General features: G+C 47.2%; 1 protein-coding gene across 1 annotated transcript in view; it reads left to right on the plus strand.

The window, feature by feature from the left end:
• The window catches only part of LOC142814652 (angiotensin-converting enzyme-like), a 76,754-nt gene that overhangs the window by 17,148 nt on the left and 40,620 nt on the right, over window positions 1-18,986 (plus strand). The window contains exons 4-7 of the mRNA XM_075893786.1: window positions 5,108-5,248; window positions 5,333-5,524; window positions 7,622-7,716; window positions 8,194-8,375. Of these exons, the coding sequence (XP_075749901.1) occupies window positions 5,108-5,248; window positions 5,333-5,524; window positions 7,622-7,716; window positions 8,194-8,375 (610 nt within the window). The remainder of the gene's footprint in view (window positions 1-5,107; window positions 5,249-5,332; window positions 5,525-7,621; window positions 7,717-8,193; window positions 8,376-18,986) is intronic.

Raw genomic sequence — 18,986 nt, forward strand, 5'->3', positions numbered from 1 at the left:
CCACACTAGTCCGGCCTTTATGTGACTAGATAGCTTTTCACACCCGAAAAGAATCTTCACACACTTCGAAAAGCCAAGCCTCCGAGCGCTGATGAATCTGCATGGCGGCGTGCAATCTATCATACTTTTCAAAACGTCGTCTGAAAGTTCTAGGTCTACATCCGATATAACCTCAGCTGTTACATTAGCTCCTTGTGGAACAAAAAAAAAAAGCCTGCACGTTGACGTTGCATAGCTGAGATAGACCTAGCAGGGTTTGCACCATTTTCTCATGTGTTGTGTCGACGGCAATGATATTTTTCCTGAACTTCTTGAACTTCTTGAACTTCTTTTCCTGAACTTCTTTTTTCGAACTTCTTGAATTAGACCAGGGGCACGTTTGAAGAAAAAGTCATGAAGCTTCTGTTAGGAGATAGCGTTCAGGCTTAACACGATGAAGACGGGCACATAAGCAACTGTCGTAGTCACGATTCAGTTGTATATAATAGTCTCTCCACTTGAAGACGATGCCGCCGACTTCCGTCTTGGCCATCACTGCTTAGTAGGTGGAAATGTATCCTAGTCATCCGACGTAGCATCAGACTTGAAATCGGCAGCTTCTGATGTCACTAAAAAGCTGAGCCGCTTTCTTGCAGTGGCATGTCTACCCATGCAGCTAAGCAGGTCCACTACCATCTCCTCTATAGCAAAACTTGCAGATAGGGTTCCCCCAGCAGAGCAGAAGACTTGAGGACCAGTACAGGGCGTGATGGGTGCCAAAAACGCACAACGACACAAATGAAATAGAAAAAAAATCACCAGCCAAGAAAACTAACATCGAACGATAAAACTTCGTCGTCGTCCCCTCAGTACAAAGAAAGGAAAAGAGAAAAAAGTCACACCTTTGCCATGAAGGCGAAGCAATGAACGCTATCGCGAAGAATGGCAAGCAGATCAAAACAGCTCGTGTTTCTCAAGCACAAATGCCGCACGAAACGTACTCACAGGTACAGATGAACGCAATAAGCGTCTCAGTTGTTTCTTCGCTGTGTCTGAAAAGTGCGCCCTTGTCGCAAACGGAAACTGTGCAACAACTGCAGTGGCTTTTGTGCAACCCGTAACTACAACAAAATCGTTACAGTGTAAGCCCAAGGCCCGCCAAGACGTACGATCGTCCCCACCGCGAGATAAGGGCGCACGAGTGAGCGTCCACCCCCCTCCTCTACGCGGGACAAAATACGTGTGTGAGATGAGAGCACGCGCCGCCGCGTCATGACCATCTGGTGACGCGTGTTCATTATGCCATCTCGCTGGTATTGCTGAAAACATGATAGTTCCCCCCGAGATGCCCATCGCCAGCGGTAAGTGGTAGATATAAATAGCTTGCCGTTGAAGCAATGAAGGAGGTGCTCCTTCGTGGCTCACTTAATATAGGAAGAAAGAAAAACCTCCTTCGTGGCTCACTCATTATAGGAAGAAAGAAAAACCTCCTTCTTCGTGGCTCAGTGGCTAACACCTCGCACTCATGATTCAGTCAGTGGTTGGACGTTGGATTCCACGCGCCGGTGTCCTTTTCTTTTTCTGCATTATTTTTTCTTCAGTTTTCTTTTATATATATATATATATATATATATATATATATATATATATATATATATATATATATAATCGGATACGTGGCCTGGCTCATACCCCATGTTTATTCTAAAGCACTTCTTCCTCCTCTGCCTCTACCAACCATCGCTTCATGCGTCACATGATACCCCTCCCCCCGAAAGAAGGCATGGATTATGAACAAGAAAAAGCAAACAAGGCAAGGTTGAGAAGTCACCAATGTAAAAATGCACAATTGGTTTCATGTCCCAGTGGTGTTCCGTAAACTCGCAAAACTTCAGAAGAGTGCAGCAGTCCGGTGAATAGGGGAGTTCTGGTGGCCGAGGTTTGCTGTGGCGTTCTGGAGAAGGTAACCACGTCTTGCAAAACTGCACTGACCATGACATGACTTGAGCAGCTGCGAGGAATGAACAAGGTTGGAAGTCCTTGGAGCACTTGAAGGTCGAATGTCATAGGCGCCGAATCCCCTGTCGTACGCGCTGTATTCTGTGTGGCGGCTGAGACAGAATCAGTGCTTGCGGCCTGCGTGTACAAGAACTGAAGTTCAAGAAATTATGTCTATGTTCGTGCGTTGTACAAATTATAACGTTCAGTCTCTTTCGCAGTTTTCTGTGGCGTTGGCTCCGTTGTCGTAAATTAATGGGATGGTGTCTGAATCTTTGCGTGGTATGTAGAACTGGTGACTTCTTGTCTTGTTCGGTGTTTCCTGAGGTCTCGGAGCTGTAATCTTAGGCGCAGTCTTGATATTTTGTGCCAAATATGTTTATGGCGCCGGTCCCTTATGCAGTTTCCTCGCTTTTTGAATTTGTTTTAAGAGGCTTGCTTTGCGTCGTCGTCCTTGTTGGTGTGTCCGTTGGAGTGTCTGCGATTCGCGGACTTGCATTTTGCTGGCGTTGCTGACGTTGCTGTGGGCCGTATTGCGGTAGCAGCCCTTCTTGAACATCGCGATGGTTTTCATGACAAGCTGATGGGGTCTTCAGTCGGCAGCTGGTAGTCTGCGAGTTGTTGTCATGCAGTTCAGGCAATGAAGATGATGCGTCAGAGTTGATAGAAAGTTCTTCAAAAGCTTTTTCTACACTGTTCACTACGAGAGGCTCTTGCGCATGGCAGCGTGTGACGTTCGATGCGTCTGAGCCTTCGCTGTTGCTTCGACTGTCGAGTGTGTATGCACCGGACGGTGATGCATGAACCCGTGCGGAAGGAGCATGGCTCGACTGGGTATTTTCTCAGTGTGTCAACTCGTCTATCGTGAACATTGTGTCCTTATGAGGCAAACGGTGAGCGTCAGGAGCGCTTGAAGAGCCGCGTGATGGAAAACCGGGTGGTGGACCACATATGTGAGACGAAAAATGAAGTGCATGAGGTGGGTAAGCAACGTCTCGTGTCGTATGCTGGAGCGACGACTTTGAAAATACCGGCTTTCGTGAAGAGGAACCTGGTGGAAAGCTACGTTCCATGAGAAATAAGCGTGGACTGTGACGGTCGAGTTTGGTTGTATGCAGATGGTCGGTAATGAGGAAGTCCTTGTAGTAGTCGTTAAAACGGGCGATCATCTCTTTGATATTTTGCCACGATTCGTCGTTTTCGAATATGTGTGTCAGGTAAAACTTAAATGCCTCACCGGAGATGTAGTCAGTGAAGTTGGTGATCATTTCCCGTTCCGACCATTATGCAGCGGTGGCGTGGAGCTCGAAGAGGTTGAACCAGTCTTCTACGGGTCCGTCGTCCGCTGATCCGGTGTACTTGGGGATGTCAAGGTCAGCAGATGGTTCTGACATGATGCTGGCCGATGCGTAATACTAGGCGCTTGGACGGTAGTCCATGTGTGATCATGGTGTCTTGCGGAGAACTGCGTAGATGATGAGCGGCTGATGAAGGGGCTGGCAGGTCTTCATACTGTCGACTCGTGTGACGCTATGATGAATGAGAGACGTGGCCTGGATCATCATCATCATCATCATCATCATAATCATCATCATCATAATTATCACCATCATCAGCCTGACTACGTCCACTGCAGGACAAAGGCCTCTCCCATGTTCCGCCAGTCAACTCGGTCCTGTGCTTGCTGCTGCCAATTTATACCCGCAAACTTCTTAAGCTCATCTGCCCCCCTAACCTTCTGTCTCCCCCTAACCCAGTTGCCTTCTCTGGGAATCCAGTCAGTTACCCTTAATGACCAGTGGTTATCCTGTATACGCGCTACATGCCCGGCCCATGTCTATTTCCTCTGGCCTGGCTCATACCCCGTGTTTATTCTAAAGCACTTCTTCCTCTGCCTCTACCACCCATCGCTTTGTACGTCACACACACACACACACACACACACACACACACACACACACACACACACACACACACACACACACACACACACACACACACACACGCACACACACACACACACACACACACACACACACACGCACACACACACACACACACACACACACAAACACACACACACACACACACACACACACACACACACACACACACACACACACACACACACACACACACACACACACACACACACACATATATATATATATATATATATATATATATATATATATATATATATATATATACGTATACATATACGGTGAATGACGGCGACATCGACGCCCTCGCTGACGCCGGCGGCGAAATGTAGCCGAGAGTGTCGATATAATTGCTATCCCAATAAAAACCTTGACCAGTACATTGGTGCGCCTCAATCGTGCTGCTGTCTACCGCGGTTTGAGCGAACGAAACCAGTGGAAAGCACACCTATAGTGTTCGCGTAAGAGAGAGAAAGAAAAGGTGTCACCGTCAGCCACGATGGTGCAGCGTTTCCTCGGCTGCCGATCCGAAAGTCGCAGGTTCAATTCCGGCCGCGGCGGTCACATTTCGTCGGAGGCGAAGCGACAGATGCCCGTGTTGTGTGCAATGTCAGCGCACGTTAAACGACACCAGATGGTAGAATTTTCCGGAGTCCTCCTTTACAGTGCCTCTAGTAACCATATCGTGATTTTAAAACGTAAAACCCCAGATTATTGTTGGAGCCATTTTATTGGGTCTTTGTTGGCGGGAATTATGAATAACAAGATAGAAAGGCAGGGAAAAAACAGCATCAAGAAAAGAAAGAGAGAGAGAAATGAGGAGGAACTGAGACAGAGAAAGCTTCATCACTCCTTTTCGAGCCCTAACTGTCCCTTTCTATGTCCATGCGGTTATATCAAGGCCTTAGATTGTCTATATATAAGCTAGAATTGACTGCTGTATACCGAGTAAAGATGCCTACCTCAGCTGATCCTTCAGGCTTGGCCCCACCGCTGAAAAGATCCCCCCTTGTTTTTTTCGCTGCTCTATTGTATTGGGTGCCATGAAATAATTTGGCGCAACTTTGATGCAGTCACAGAAAGTTCTTCAAAATTCGCTGTGCGTGATTTCCGTACATTTTGCAAACGCTATGACATCCACATGACGCCCGTATACTGCTAACCGCAGCCCGTGTGATCTCTTCAAGATTTGCGGCGCATCATGAGCCTCTCGGAGAACAGCGCCGAGCGGCTTCACTATTTCAAAGAATGGACCAGACAGACTCGGCGTTTTGGGCGGGCCTTCTCCGAGATATTGACGATTATCAGCGCAGAAAGCAAGATGAACGGTAACGACGCTTGTTGACGTGGATGTGCGCAAAAAAGGCCGCTAACGTTCTATTTTTTTCTTTTTTTGCCCTCGTTTCTTTCAGGTTTTAAGAGTGCAGCGGACTACGTCATGAATCCTTACGAGTGGCCGACGTTCAGAGAAGACACAGAAGTGTTTTGGAACAAACTTCTTCCACTATACCAGCGCATGCACGCTGTGGTGCGAGAAAGGCTCACCAGAAAGTACGGATCTAAGCGCGTGGCTTCTGCGGGTCCCATTGACGTTCACCTCCTGGGTAAACTGTTACGACTTTCATTCGATGCTAAAATTGGTAGTGTGTAAGCTCGCCTAACACCGTGACATGATCACCGAGATTGAACACGTTGATTGGCTAGATAAGTATTTACGAAGGTACTAAATTGTTCTTAGATGCGAAGCAGCTTTGGATCGAGCTCGATCCGTTGTGCGGCGTGACCACTTTTGCTGCGTATGCACGTCCGCTTCCTCTCTCGCCCCGCAACGCCGTCGCAGGAAGCGTCTGCTAGCGAGTTTCTCTAATGAAGAAACCGACTGCTCATGCTGCACAACCATTCAGTGACCACACCGTTTATACAGGCACCGAATTTTGATCTCCAAGGTAGTGCCGGTGGAGAATTTATCCTGTGTGTTGTTAAACAACAAAAATTAGCCGCGTGCTGGTTACCTTAAAGTGGATTGCGGTTCTCTGTATCAAACAGAAGTCGTCTGTCTCTCATTACCCATTAGCGCCAATTGGCATGTTCCAGTAGGAAACACTGGAACATCACCGTGTGCTTTGCGCCTCCCCAGGTTTCTCTCGATCAAGCGCAACGTCGCGATGAGCGCCAGTGTCAACGCAGCCGCCAGTGTAAGCGCATCTACACATGGTTCACTTTAGCGAGAGACTGTGTAATTGTTTAGGTTTTATTAGTGTTTTTTTTTATTTAGAAGGTTACCGGCAGCGCCATCTTAGGCATTATTGCGGGGTTGCGCAGTGCCTCATAGAATGAATCCGCAGTCTTGTGGCCAACTAAATCAGCTGGTAACATATTCCATTCGACAATAGCTTGCGGAAAAAAAAAGGAATGCTTAAAGATATCCGTTCTGGGGTTGTATGGCCGTACTTTAAATTTGTGGTCATGACGAGAGAAATGCTAATGCGCTGGTTTTAAATATTCTGAAGGATTAATGCCTGTTTTCTTGTTGTAGATTGAATAAAATAGTTTCAGTTTAAGACTACGTCTTCGATATTGTAAGTATTGCCAATTAAGTTATCTTTTCATACAATGAGAGCTTTCAGTTCGGTCATATTTTCCTAGAAAAAGTTTTCTGCTATCGACTGAATGCGCTCTAGTGCATGAATGTGTACTTTGTGAAACGGATGCCACACAGGGCAGGTGTATTTCAGTACTGGTTTGACATAGGCGTAATATTCGGCCTGTGTAACCTCCTTGGTTAAATGTTTAAGATTTCTTTGTTAAAAGCCTAGGGCTTTTCCAGCTCTGCTGAGAACACTGGCAATGTGTTCAGACCATCCCCCATCCTCAGAAAATATGACACTCAAGTACTTGTGTTTGTGTTCTTCACCAATAACTTCATTGCTTGAGATGTACTGATTTGTAAACGTATTTACCCTTTTGGTGAAACTAACGTGAACGCGTTTATTAGTATTTAGTACCATATAATTATTTTTACTGAAGATGAAACAAAACTCTGACATACGGGACAAGGAAGGGCGACACGGTCAACCATATAACTACATTGGAGAAGAACGGTTGTTTGGGTTAGTTGGTTAAAGTGCATGTTGAAAGAGATTGCTGTGGAAGCACGAAAGTGCTGAAGTACAGGCGTAACATAAAGGAATAGGAGAAACAAAAAACAAAGATGGACTACTACAATCCCTTTCAACATGCATATAGCTACAGAACCTTGACTCTGTGCACATGGGAAATGCGTGTGGCATACAAAAGGCAGCTTTAAAGTTTTCAGTGGGTCACAGTTAATGTTAATGAACACAGCGTCCAGCGTAATAACTCCAAGTCACTCAACTAAAAACTATATTTTATCACATTCGGTCCCACGGCGAAGACCATTCTCTTAGGTAACACTTTTCAGGAGTAAACATAGGCTCAAAAGACAGGTGTGAAACTATCTTTCAGCAGCCAACTATACATCTGCACCTGCATATTTCCCAAGAATCCTTCCATTTAACATAGTTATTCTCAGGACATGATTGACACCACAACGACTACCTCATGGTAATTCGCTATGCATGATTTGTTCGTACTTCAGAGACATACACGCAGATGTGGGTGTACAACGTGCACGCTAATTATCCATGTTTTTAACCCTGGAACGTGAACTGTCCCGTTAGACATACAGGGTTGCTTGACAAGCACGGTGGCGGGTTTGACAGACCCTTTAAAGACATCAACCTGGAACGGCGAACAGATTTCCCTGAACTTGAAGGTATGCACAGCTCTGCTCAATGTATACGTCTTACGCAACAGATGAGTTGCGTTCACGTAATTTAAACCGTCATGCAGAGTACCTGCATCCTGTAACGTGGAGTTTATGATGAGACGTTGACGTTATCAGTACATGGTATGTAGATTCTATCGTCACTAATGCACTGAGGTGATTATAGTTCCAGCCATGTCGTTATGAAATCTAGGCAGGATAACCGTAACGTGATTCGGCTGCCTGGACGCCTTCACAGCCACCATGCCATAAAATACCGGTATTTCAAAAATTTAGACCAATAAAGTCAGGTGTAAACCATTATTAGTGGAAACTGGCCGCTGTTATTGCGAGTCACTCGTATAATGGTACATAATCTATTCGCAGCGCTGTCAAACTATTACACTCGTTTTTTTTGTATCGTGTGCGTCCGCCGATTTAGTGATTCACGAGAAAATGCGCTTTCTTGTGTTCGTTCGTTTTCAGCGGGAAAATTTTACAGAAATTGACGCATTCAAGGAAGCGGAGGCGTTCTACGTTTCCCTTGGACTGCCACAATTGCCTGAAGGTTTCTGGACCAAGTCGTCGATTCAGGCGCCAGCGTTGATGAAAGGCGATTCTGCATGCCAGGCGTCTGCTTGGGACTTTTGCGATGGACAAGATTACAGGTATAGCAGATTGCCACGCCATGTAAGTGTGCGAGACGGGTAAATATATTACAACGCTTCAACATTTAAACGAACGCGGTAAAACAACTGAGCAATCAGCGAAGAGAATCATAACTGCAGCCCTAGGAGGCTCGTGCTGTCGCTTACACGAATGTTCTGCCGAACTTTTTTCATTACCTTTCTCCCAACACAGTTTAGCCTATTTCTATAATCACCCCTATTGTTACCCGACAATTAGGTTGCATGCTTCTGTTATATGGTCGCCTGAGTGCTTGCGGTTACGGCAACAAATCAGAACAATTGTGAATTTAGGTAGGAATTCCAAAGCAAGGCAGTTGCTTTGGATTGGATAAACTGTGATTGGGTCCTCCAAAACACAGGTAACTGTGTTTTGGGCCGCTCCCACGTGGGGACTAAGATGCCGAGCTCCTCAGCGCTTGTCCTGTGCCGTCCTACTTCTCTGTCTTCGTATTTCGCGCTGTTTACCTTAAAAGTGAATTGTTACTAACTTGCCGAATTTTTAATACTCCTCAACCGCCTCGCGGGCTTGGTGGACAGCCCAGAACTGATCTGCCAAGGACGAGCTGCGGATTGCCGCCTCCCATCTGGCAGAGGTGACGTTCGATAATTGAGCGAATTTGGTGCACTGGCAGAGCATGTGTTCTAATTAAGCTATTACCCCACAATGTGGGCAAAGATTACTTGGGTATTCGTCAGGATACATGATCTGTAACGTTTTCTAAGTACGGTACATCCACGTTTGCAAAAGCCTTAGTGTATGGGCTTGGGGCCGAGTAAATTTTTGTGATGTGAGGTGGAGGCAAAATCTTTCTGGACAGGTATAAATGTGTAGTGAGCTTGTTATATGTTGTGAGAATTTACCGGTTATCCCCTTCACCAGTAAAACGCATGCCCGGGGTGGTATGGTATGAGGTCTCGCGCTGCTTCGTGTGCTGCTTCATTGAGATTGGGAGGGGAGTCATCGATTTGTCCAAGTTGAGCTGGGAACCCATTCAGAATATGATGCCTAATGTCCTCGCCATGTAGTATTCTCAGCGTTTGTTTTGAGACCGTTCCCTTTGCGAAGGCCCGTAGCGCCTCTTGTGTTTCAAGTACAAAAAAAGGCAACACAAATGTGTGACATCAATGGACATCCAAGTTACAATATATACGCAGAAAAGCTGTGACTTCGTCATTGGTAACCTAACGCGTAACTCGAAGTGTTGTTTAAAACGTGGCTGTCTTTTCTGATTGAGGTCGTACGTATCTTTAATTAGTACGGCTGGGGCGTCACTGAGTAATGAGAAAGTTGATGTCAACCACAGTCTAACATGTCTTCTTTGCGGCGTCCCAGCGCAACCGAAAGACAAGAGCCGCGTGCTAAAGTATGTAGTCCGTCACTGAATGTATAAAAGACAGGGCATGCAAACGTGCACACCACAAAAGAAATCTTCATTAGAGCACTGCACGGGCCGATTTTTCCGACCCTCTCGAGCCCGGCCCGGAGTTTTTATATACGGCCCACACCCAGCGTGGGACCGAAAGGTATGGGCCCGGTCCGGCCGGGCCCGTTTTAGCCAAGTATGCCTTGAGCATAAACGAACCTGTGTCCAATATTCGTTCATTGTTTAGTTACCTGCCACGCACATGCTGTTTGTTAGAGAGTGTTTTGAGAATTTCTTTCGCTGTCACAACTTTCACCAGTTCTATGTCTAATTTTCGTTAATTACGCCCGTAACGTTTTTGTGAAATATCTGTAGGTGAATACAAAACGTATTTGGAGTCATTGCTGGTTCTCTCGTGTACGAAGTGCTAGCTACACTATCTCGTTTTTGCATTACAAAGAACGACTGCAAATTATATTACCACCACAAAAGAGAAAGAAAAAATGGTAGACATTTGCACTTGGAATCTACATAACACGCATACGAGCTAGAACAGTTGAATAAAAGTAGCAAGTGTCCTACAAATTTTATTTATTGCACAATGCCGTGACAACAACAACAACAACAACAAAAAAAGAAACGTGCTCCAGCTGCTTGGTAGGAAAACGCCAAGCTGGGTAGCGTTACATAAAGCTGTCGTGTACTGCTCGGTTAGCAACTGCCCCCAACGTACACTACGTTTTCCCGCTGAATATAAGAAGGTTCTTTGCCCCCTTTTTCCCCTAGTCACCGCCACCACAGTGCCATAAGTTTGTCAAAGCTAACCAAGCCTGTAGCGAGCGAACCACCGTCCTCGCTGTTCCCTCACGATGCCTATCTAGTTGATTGATTGGTATGTGGGGTTTAACGTCCCAAAACCACTATATGATTGTGAGAGACGTCGTAGTGGAGGGCTCCGGAAATTTCGACCACCTGAAGTTCTTTAACGTGCACCCAACTCTGAGCACACGGACCTACAGCATTTTCGCCTCCATCGAAAATGTAGCCGGGATTTGATCCCGCTATCAGCGGGTCAGCAGCCGAGTACCTTAGCCCCTAGACCACCACGTCGGGACGATGCCTATCTAGTCGTTTTTGTGAGGCTGCCTCCGATCTTCGAATTTTTATTTTTTTATTTATTTTATTTAAGGAATACTGCAGACAGTTTTTTACCATCCTAGCAGGAGAGGGTTACATAAGGTTCCTAACACAGAGGTCAAAACTAGAAAAGTCGGAGCGTGCACGCAGTCGGAAGGCAGTGAATTCCAGTCTTCAATGGTTCTTACAAAAAAGGAGTACTTGAATGTGTTATTTTTAGGAACATATGGTCTTACAGTTTTTGAATGATTTAACCTTGCTGAGCGCTGAGGAGATGGCAGAATGTACAATTCTTTATTTAAACCAGATTCATTGTTGTATAGTTTATAAAAGAAGACTAACCTTGCAATTCTTCGCCTACATTCAAGTGGTTCCAGCTCACATTTATTTAACATTTCTGAAACGGAGGAGAGGCGCCTAAAGTCTGAAAAAATGAACCGTGCGCTTAGCCGCTGAATCCTTTCCACTTTATCTATGTATTTCTTTAAATATGGGTCCCACGCAAGGGATGCGTATTCTAGCACTGGTTGAACTAGGGTTTTATAGGCTGCAAGTTTAACTTTCCAATCACATGACCTCAGCTTCCTTCTTAAGAAGCATAGCTTCTTGTAGGCCTTGGCGCAAACGTTGTCGATGTGAGCATCCCAACTTAGTTTCGTATTAATGGTCAATCCCAAATATTTTACGGAATTAACAAATTCAATACTTTGGTTACGGACATGGTATTTATGTTTAAGAGGAGTTTTCTTTGTTATGTCTTAAAGCAAGACCGGACTAGAAGCTTTCAAAACAACTGTCTGTTAGAATTGCGAAGTGAACCAGTCAGCAGCATCTTCAGCGCTCCCCGCCAAACGCGGTGTGTCGGGAATCTGGAGTGCTATCTCCCACAGGTTTCGGAAGCGGGATAGTGGGTTGCCTAGTCGCCAAATGCCTAAAGCCTCGGTGCGATTAGTGGAGTAAAGTCTGGTTGTCGCTGGCCCACGGTTATGGTTGCATACTTGCATCTCGCGGCAGCGAAATGGAGGAGAATCAGATGTGTAGCAAAAAAGAAAAAGCGGTGACGATAGTGGGCAAGAAAAAGGGGGAGGTGAAGAAAAACATATAATCGAATCCAATGTACTTGGGAATCGATGTTATGTGATGCATGCAGTGTAAGGTAAATGTGTTGCAACTTTTTTTGTTGAGTGAAATGTTATGAAATGATTCTAAGGTATGTACCGATGTTATATATAAGCAGCTGTTTACAGTTGCGTAACGATACGAGAAGAAACATAGGTATTAACAACACCTGGAGTGGTATATGCTGAAAAGTCACGCTTGTGCTCACGAAGATTGTAGTCCTGGACGCTGCTACATGAATAAACTTCATGACTTGGTGCTTATATACAATTCACGTAAACGCCACATGACGGTTGTATCGTAGGATTGCATATGCAATATTTGTAAAATTGGATAGCCAGCCCTGCAACAGCAGTAGTAGTGTCACGAACATTATTGGTCTACTTGAAAAAAAGTTATGAGACCTGGCTTGCTATGTGGTGTACTTCGCGACGACTTTTATTGGCATTGAAGGCAAAACTACGGAGGCGGAGCTGCTGCACGTGTAGCCGCACGCAAATTACTACTCTTTAGCCATGGTGTAAGATACAAACACTTAAGGTCGGGACACTCGCGTGACGCGATCGACCAGATAAAGTAACAGCGACGCGCGCCCGTCGGACCGCTGCCGGCAGCGTGCCTATCGGCGAGTAGACGCAACTGAAGACAGAAGAAAGCGTTGCTATAGGAACCGGTCTTTCGCGGGAAATTTGAATTAAGTGGCTCATGAGTGTTGTTTGTACCAAAGAGTGAAAATTGGTTATTGTCTGCAAGCATGCCGGGTGCTTGAGTCGCGTGGAGAGCACGATCTGCATGCCTTTCTATGGAACGCATGCTGGTATTTTAAGTGGTTCTCACACGTCCTGTCAACTTAATACAGCTTGGCGCGTAAAAATACGCACATAACTGACATGCTATCCAAAACTTTGTATCAGGCGGTTCGTTATATGCGCTAGTTTTCGTGCACACGCTAATGGTAGGTGGGGCAATCGGATCGGCAAGCTGGATCTGCGAAGCGCGCGAACGGCATGGGGGGACGCACATGCTTTTGATGACGAGCAAAGCAGAACTTGAATAAGACCACGTGACTGCTCGTAAAAAGAGAAGCAACCACTTAAATACCTTTACCAATTTGTAGGAGTGCATTACATAGATACTGTCTGGTGTTGCGCCAAATTCTATTTTTGCGGCTTTAATGATAACTAAAAACGTTCACGAGCGTGTGATTACCCACTGGGAGACAAGTTCACGGGGGACCCTGCGTATATCTTCTCGCTGATTTCCCCATCTCTTCTCACTAAGCACGGAAAGAAGACTACAGTGTTTTTTTTTTGCATTGAACAATCAGCGAACATTTCCAGGAACGCCACTAGAAGCTGTCTCACAAAAAGCAGCGGATGCACAACGTAATACAGCAAAAAAGAAAAGGAAAGCTCACTGCACCTGTAACAGAAAAAAACAACACTATTTATTGCACGTATCATCGTGTTGCATAAACATTAAATAAATGGTCGTGCAGCAGTTATTCATGCACATTTACGACGAATAATCTCATCTGTGGAGTGTTTCATGCAGACTGCATCGTTTGTGCTGAACGGATGGTCTCTCCCGGAAACCGCTTGAGTGCATGCTTTGAGGCGTTCGGGATCAGAACGAACATTGCATATTATTACATTTTCTTGGCACGTAGGGTAACCTAACCGGCAACCACTAACGAAGCACTTTATTCGCATATTCACTCACAGTGTGGGCGCCTTCTTTCAGCAGATTTCATTTATGGCTGCTCAACACACCACAAGTTCTTTCAGCAAACGGAAATGAAGCGCCCCTTATTACTTCATGAAACACGCCAAAGGCACGCCAGTGACTGAAGTGGCCGAATGACTCGATGGATGGTAAAACTTTATTTCGTCAGAAAGCAACTGCGGATGATTCCGTGTTAGATGGCCATCAACCCAAGGTTCGCGGCGACCTGTGTGGCCCACTCCACGACCCTCAACTGGACGACTGGGTCTGAGCTGGTCAACACGTCCTCCCAGTGCTCAAGAGAGGTTTGGTGGTTGGTTGCGAATCTTTATTGAGGTCCTGCAAGGCGCGCGTCAGCGCGCAGCGGGCGACTCCCACGTCGGGACCGTTAGGCCAAGCCTATCGGCCGCTTCGCGGGCCTGCTGGACGGCCCAAAGTTGGTCGGCCAGGAGAGAGCTGCATAGGGCCGCTTACCACCTGACCGATGTAGTGTTGGGGTTAGTGTACATTGCCTTGCAATCCCAGAGCATGTGCGCCAGCGTGGATACATCCCCACATGCGGGGCAAGCGTCATTGGGGAACACGTCAGGATGAATAGCGTGAAGGGATCTAAGGTTAGGGTACATGTCGGTCTACAGTAGTCTGAGCGTAAGGGCCTGTGGCCTATTAAGATTTGGATGAAGGAGTGGATATAGTCTCCGCGCGAGGTAAAAATGTTTTGTTATTTCGTTGTACGTGGCAGGCGCGTCCCTGTTTGCCGCAACCCCGTTGGCCCCGTATCGTTGCCCAGAACCGGCGTGGTCGGTTAGCGCGCGCGCAGCCTCGTGGGCAGACTCGTTGAGGTTGGGGGGAGCGCCTTGGACCTGTCCAATATGTGCAGGAAACCAGACCAGTACGTGGTGCTTGATGCCGTCGCGGCCACCACTCTGGAGCACGCGCAGGGCTTTCTTGGAGATTACACCGCGCTCAAAAGTGCGAATAGCTGACCTAGAGTCTAGATGACCTCCCTTTCACTTTCCAGGATGGCCAGGGCGATGGACACTTGCTCGGCAATCGTCGGATCGCCAGTGTGAACCGATGCTCAGTAGGTGATTTGCTGTTTGGAGTCGACGACGACTGCGCAGAAGGCGCGGCTCCCACGGTACACTGCCGCGTCGACAAAGCTGACGCCGTGCTCCTCACTGTGAATCTGCTTGAGAAGAGTGGCAGCTCCAGCCCGTCGCCTACCACGATTGTGCTCGGGATGGACATTCCTCGGTATCGGTGCCACGGTGATGAGGTCACGAATCTCACGGGCACCTGTCTTATCTTCTCGTCCACTTCAGCCGGAGAGTGACCGAGCTCTCGGAGTATATGTCTGGTGGTCTGGGAGCTCGAAAGGCGCGCGAGCTGGGCCCGCTCCTGCGCTTCGGCAATCTCCTCCAACGTATTGTGTACTCTGAGCTGGAGCAGGCGCTCGGTGTGCGTCCTGATTGGGATACCGAGGGCCCGCTTGGTAATATTTCTGAGCAAGACGTTGATCTTGTCACGCTCGGCACGCTGCCAATTGTGCATGGCCGCGACATGTCAAAAGTGGCAGAGCACAAAGGCATTGACCAAGCGGATTAGGTTGTCTTCTTTGAGGCCCTGGTAGTGGTTGGCCACCCACCAAACCAGCCGAACCGCGTTATTCTTTTTGGCGGCGAGCTTGAGTATAGTCTTGCCGTTGGAACCATGGACTCGATGGTCATGCCGAGGACCCGAATGGAGTCGACTCTGGGTGTTGCGCTGCCATCTCCGGTGTAGAGCTTGACATCACTTTTCGAGATCGGCTGCCAGTTTTCGGGCTTGGGCCCTCGCCTAGTGGGTTGGTAGGGGAGGAACTCGGACTTGCCTGGGGACCTCAGGCCTGTGGGACGAAGGTAATCTTCCGTGGTGTCTATGGCCTCCTGCGGGGAGCGCTCGACTTGCCCGTCACTGCCACCTGTGCACCAGGTAGGTAGGTAATCAACTTTATTGATTCACGAAGGAATCCTTTGAGGTGGGGAGGCAAGGGAAGTGGAATCAGGATGACGATGAGCCCTCGGGCCGCTCTAGGGGGCCGGACACTGCTGTGCTTCGGCGACCCTTCTGGCCCAGCTCACTGTCCGGAGCTGTAAACCCGGTTGCGAGCTGCGCAGAGCAGCCTCCCATCGCTCCTGGTGTTCTGACCTTTGCCACGGGGGCTTGGATTTGTTTGGACAATTCAGAAATATGTGCTGGAAGTTGGCTCTGGTGCTAGGACATAAGTTGCAATGAGGCGAGGTTTCGCCATGTGAAAAAAGGGAGAGTAGAAAAGGAGTCGTCACTGTGGCCGTTTGAAGTCTGCGCCACAAAGCCTGGTCACTTCTGGAAGGAGATTTATGTGGTGGGGATACGTTAAGCGGGAAATTCGGTAAAATAGCATGATATCGTGATAGCTGAGGAGTTGATCCCTGGCACCTCGAAGCGGAAGCAGGTCGCTGTGAGCCCGGTTGGCGAGTGCTTGGGCTTGGGTGTGAGCGGCCGTGTTGCCTGGGTGTCCACAGTTCGCAAGGACCCAGAGGAGGGTGATGAAGCGATCAGGCGGAGGAGATGATTTAAGAATTTTAGCAGCCGGGGAATGAGTTCGGAAAGTGGCGAAATTACGAATTGCAGTTTTTGAATCGGAAAAAATATACTCAGCGGAGGAGTGAACAATGGCTAAAGCAATTGCCGCCTCCTCTGCTTCCAGGGATTCTGTCGAATTTGGAAGGGACGCACTAGCGACCAGTTTTTGAAATCTATCTACGACGGCTACCACGAAAGCTCGATGATCTACATATTCGGCCGCGTCTACATAAACTGCGGGAGAATTAGGAGGGAAGCGCTTCTGAAGGGACTTGGCTCGAGCTTCCCGTCGCGCCCGATTACGTTCTGGGTGAGTATTTTTGGGGAGTGGTGGGATTAACAGGTTGCTGCTAACAGAGACGGGAACTGCGTGCGTGGCCGTGGTGTGACCAGGAACGTTGATTCCAAGTCGGCGCAGGAGTACCTGTCCTGTTTCTGTGAGTGATAGTCTTTGATATTGGTTGAAAAGATGCGCCTCTGCAAGCTCTCCCAGAGTGTTGTGCACCCCAAGTTGAAGTAGTTTATCCGTGGCTGTTGATTTAGAGAGAGCTGGAGCGCAGTTTTATAGGCATTACGAATGAGTCTGTTACGTTGCTCGATCTCCGTAAGTGAGAGATAGAGGTAGGGGATAGAATAGGTAATTCTGCATAGGCAAAAGGCCTGTATGAGGCGGCGTGTCTGCTTCCCTCATGCCGTGATGACGATCGGATATGCGCTTAATGAGGGAAGCTGTACTATGAACTGAGGTGCGGGTTAGCTTTAAGGTGTGAGCGTTCGAACCATTGTCGGAAATATTAAGGCCTAAAATATTAATTTTATGGACCCTGCGAATAGGGGTGTCATCAAGCTTGACTTGAATGTGACATGTATCTTGCTTTTTAAAGTCAATTACTAGGAGCTCCGATTTAGCCGCCGAGCAGGTGAGCCCAATATTGTTGGCGTGTTTAACAACAATGTCAGCGGCCAACTGAAGCTTCGATTCCATTTCGCCATGGTTGCCAGCATTGACCCGGATGGTGATGTCATCCGTGTACAAGGAGTGATTGATAGAAGAAAGTTTTGCAAGTTCCCGCGCTAGCGGTATGAGAGAAACGTTAAAAAGGAACGGGAACAAAACTGATCCCTGGGGCGTTCCTTTGCTACCTAGCATGAAGGAATCGGTTTTGAAAGTGTCCAAGTGTAGGCGGATAGACCTATTGCTGAGAAAGGCAGAGACATACCTGTGCGTGCGAGAGCGTACGTTTAGTTTACGAAGAGATTGTGAAATCGAGGAGTGAGAAACATTATCAAAAGCCTTAGTCAGGTCCAATGCAAGGATGGCTCTGGTGATGTGTGGAAAAGTAGGATTTAGCACATCCTCCTTAAGCTGCAGCATGACATCCTGAGTGGAGAGTCCCGCTCGGAAGCCGTACATGGTGGAGGGAAACAGTTTTTCTTGTTCCATGTAGCGATTAAGACGATTGAGGATTACATGCTCCATCAGTTTTCCTTTACATGAGGTAAGAGAGATTGGTCTCAAATTATTAAGGTCTAACGGCTTATTACGTTTGGGTATGAAAGTCACCTTAGCTGATTTCCATTCCTGGGGCAGCGTACCCTGCTCCTATTGTTGATTCATGTATTTGGTAAGAGCTGCCACTGACTTGGAGTCTAAATTTCAGAGTGTCTTGTTAGTAATTCCATCTAGCCCTGGAGCAGATGTGGTGCGAAGTTTGCTTAACGCAGCCCAAGCTTCCGCCTCTGCAATTGGTGCATCCAAGTCTGAATTGGGAGCTCCATTGTAGGTAGGTAACGATTCTCGCCTTGGGCCAGGAAAATACGTAGTTTTAAGAGCAGTTTCAACGCCTTGTCCTTGTTTTTCTACTTCAAACAAGAGTTTCGTAATTAGCTTATTACTTTCACATCGCGAGGAGCATGGGTCTTACATATGGCGAAGCAGGGACCAAGAGTTATTCATATGCAGAGTACTGTCGAGTCAGTTACATATCTGGTTCTATTGCTGCGATGAAAGTTCGGCCACGTGTTCAGTTACAAGCTGGAGTGTTTGTGACATTTTGCGTTTTAGTTTGTGATTATATTTTTGCTTGAGCCATCGCTTCTCCAAGCTCTGATAGGCCTCCCATAGGTGGAGTAGCCTGCTGTCTACTGGATCGTGGATACGTGCGGCTGGGGCTAACTTTTTACTAAGAGCTACATCCTGTTTAAGCTGAGACGCTCAGTCTTTGTAGTCTTGAATTTGTTTTTTCAGGTTTCGGTCTCGGATTTCACGAAATTCGTCCCAGTCAACAATAGGTTTTAAATGAAACTGTGGACGAAAATGGGCATGGGACAGTGTAATTGTTAGGATGTAATGATCACTGCCGAGGTTGACCCCACTGTGTGTCTACTTAGCTTGTCGCACATTTTTAGTGAAAGTAAGGTCAGGGGTGGTATCTCTGCTCACACTGTTGCCAATTCGTGTTGGTAGCATGCAGTCAGTGACTAGAGTGCACCTGTTTCGCTGAATGTATTGAAGAAGGCTGGTGCCCTTCCGAGTGTTTCTCCTGTAACCCCAATCTACGTGTTGGGCATTAAAGTCACCCGTTACAACTATGGGAGCGCAGTTTGCTATTTGGATGGCCCTATCGATTGCTTCAAA

Source organism: Rhipicephalus microplus, chromosome 4, assembly GCF_043290135.1.
Source record: "Rhipicephalus microplus isolate Deutch F79 chromosome 4, USDA_Rmic, whole genome shotgun sequence".
NCBI lineage: Eukaryota > Metazoa > Arthropoda > Arachnida > Ixodida > Ixodidae > Rhipicephalus > Rhipicephalus microplus.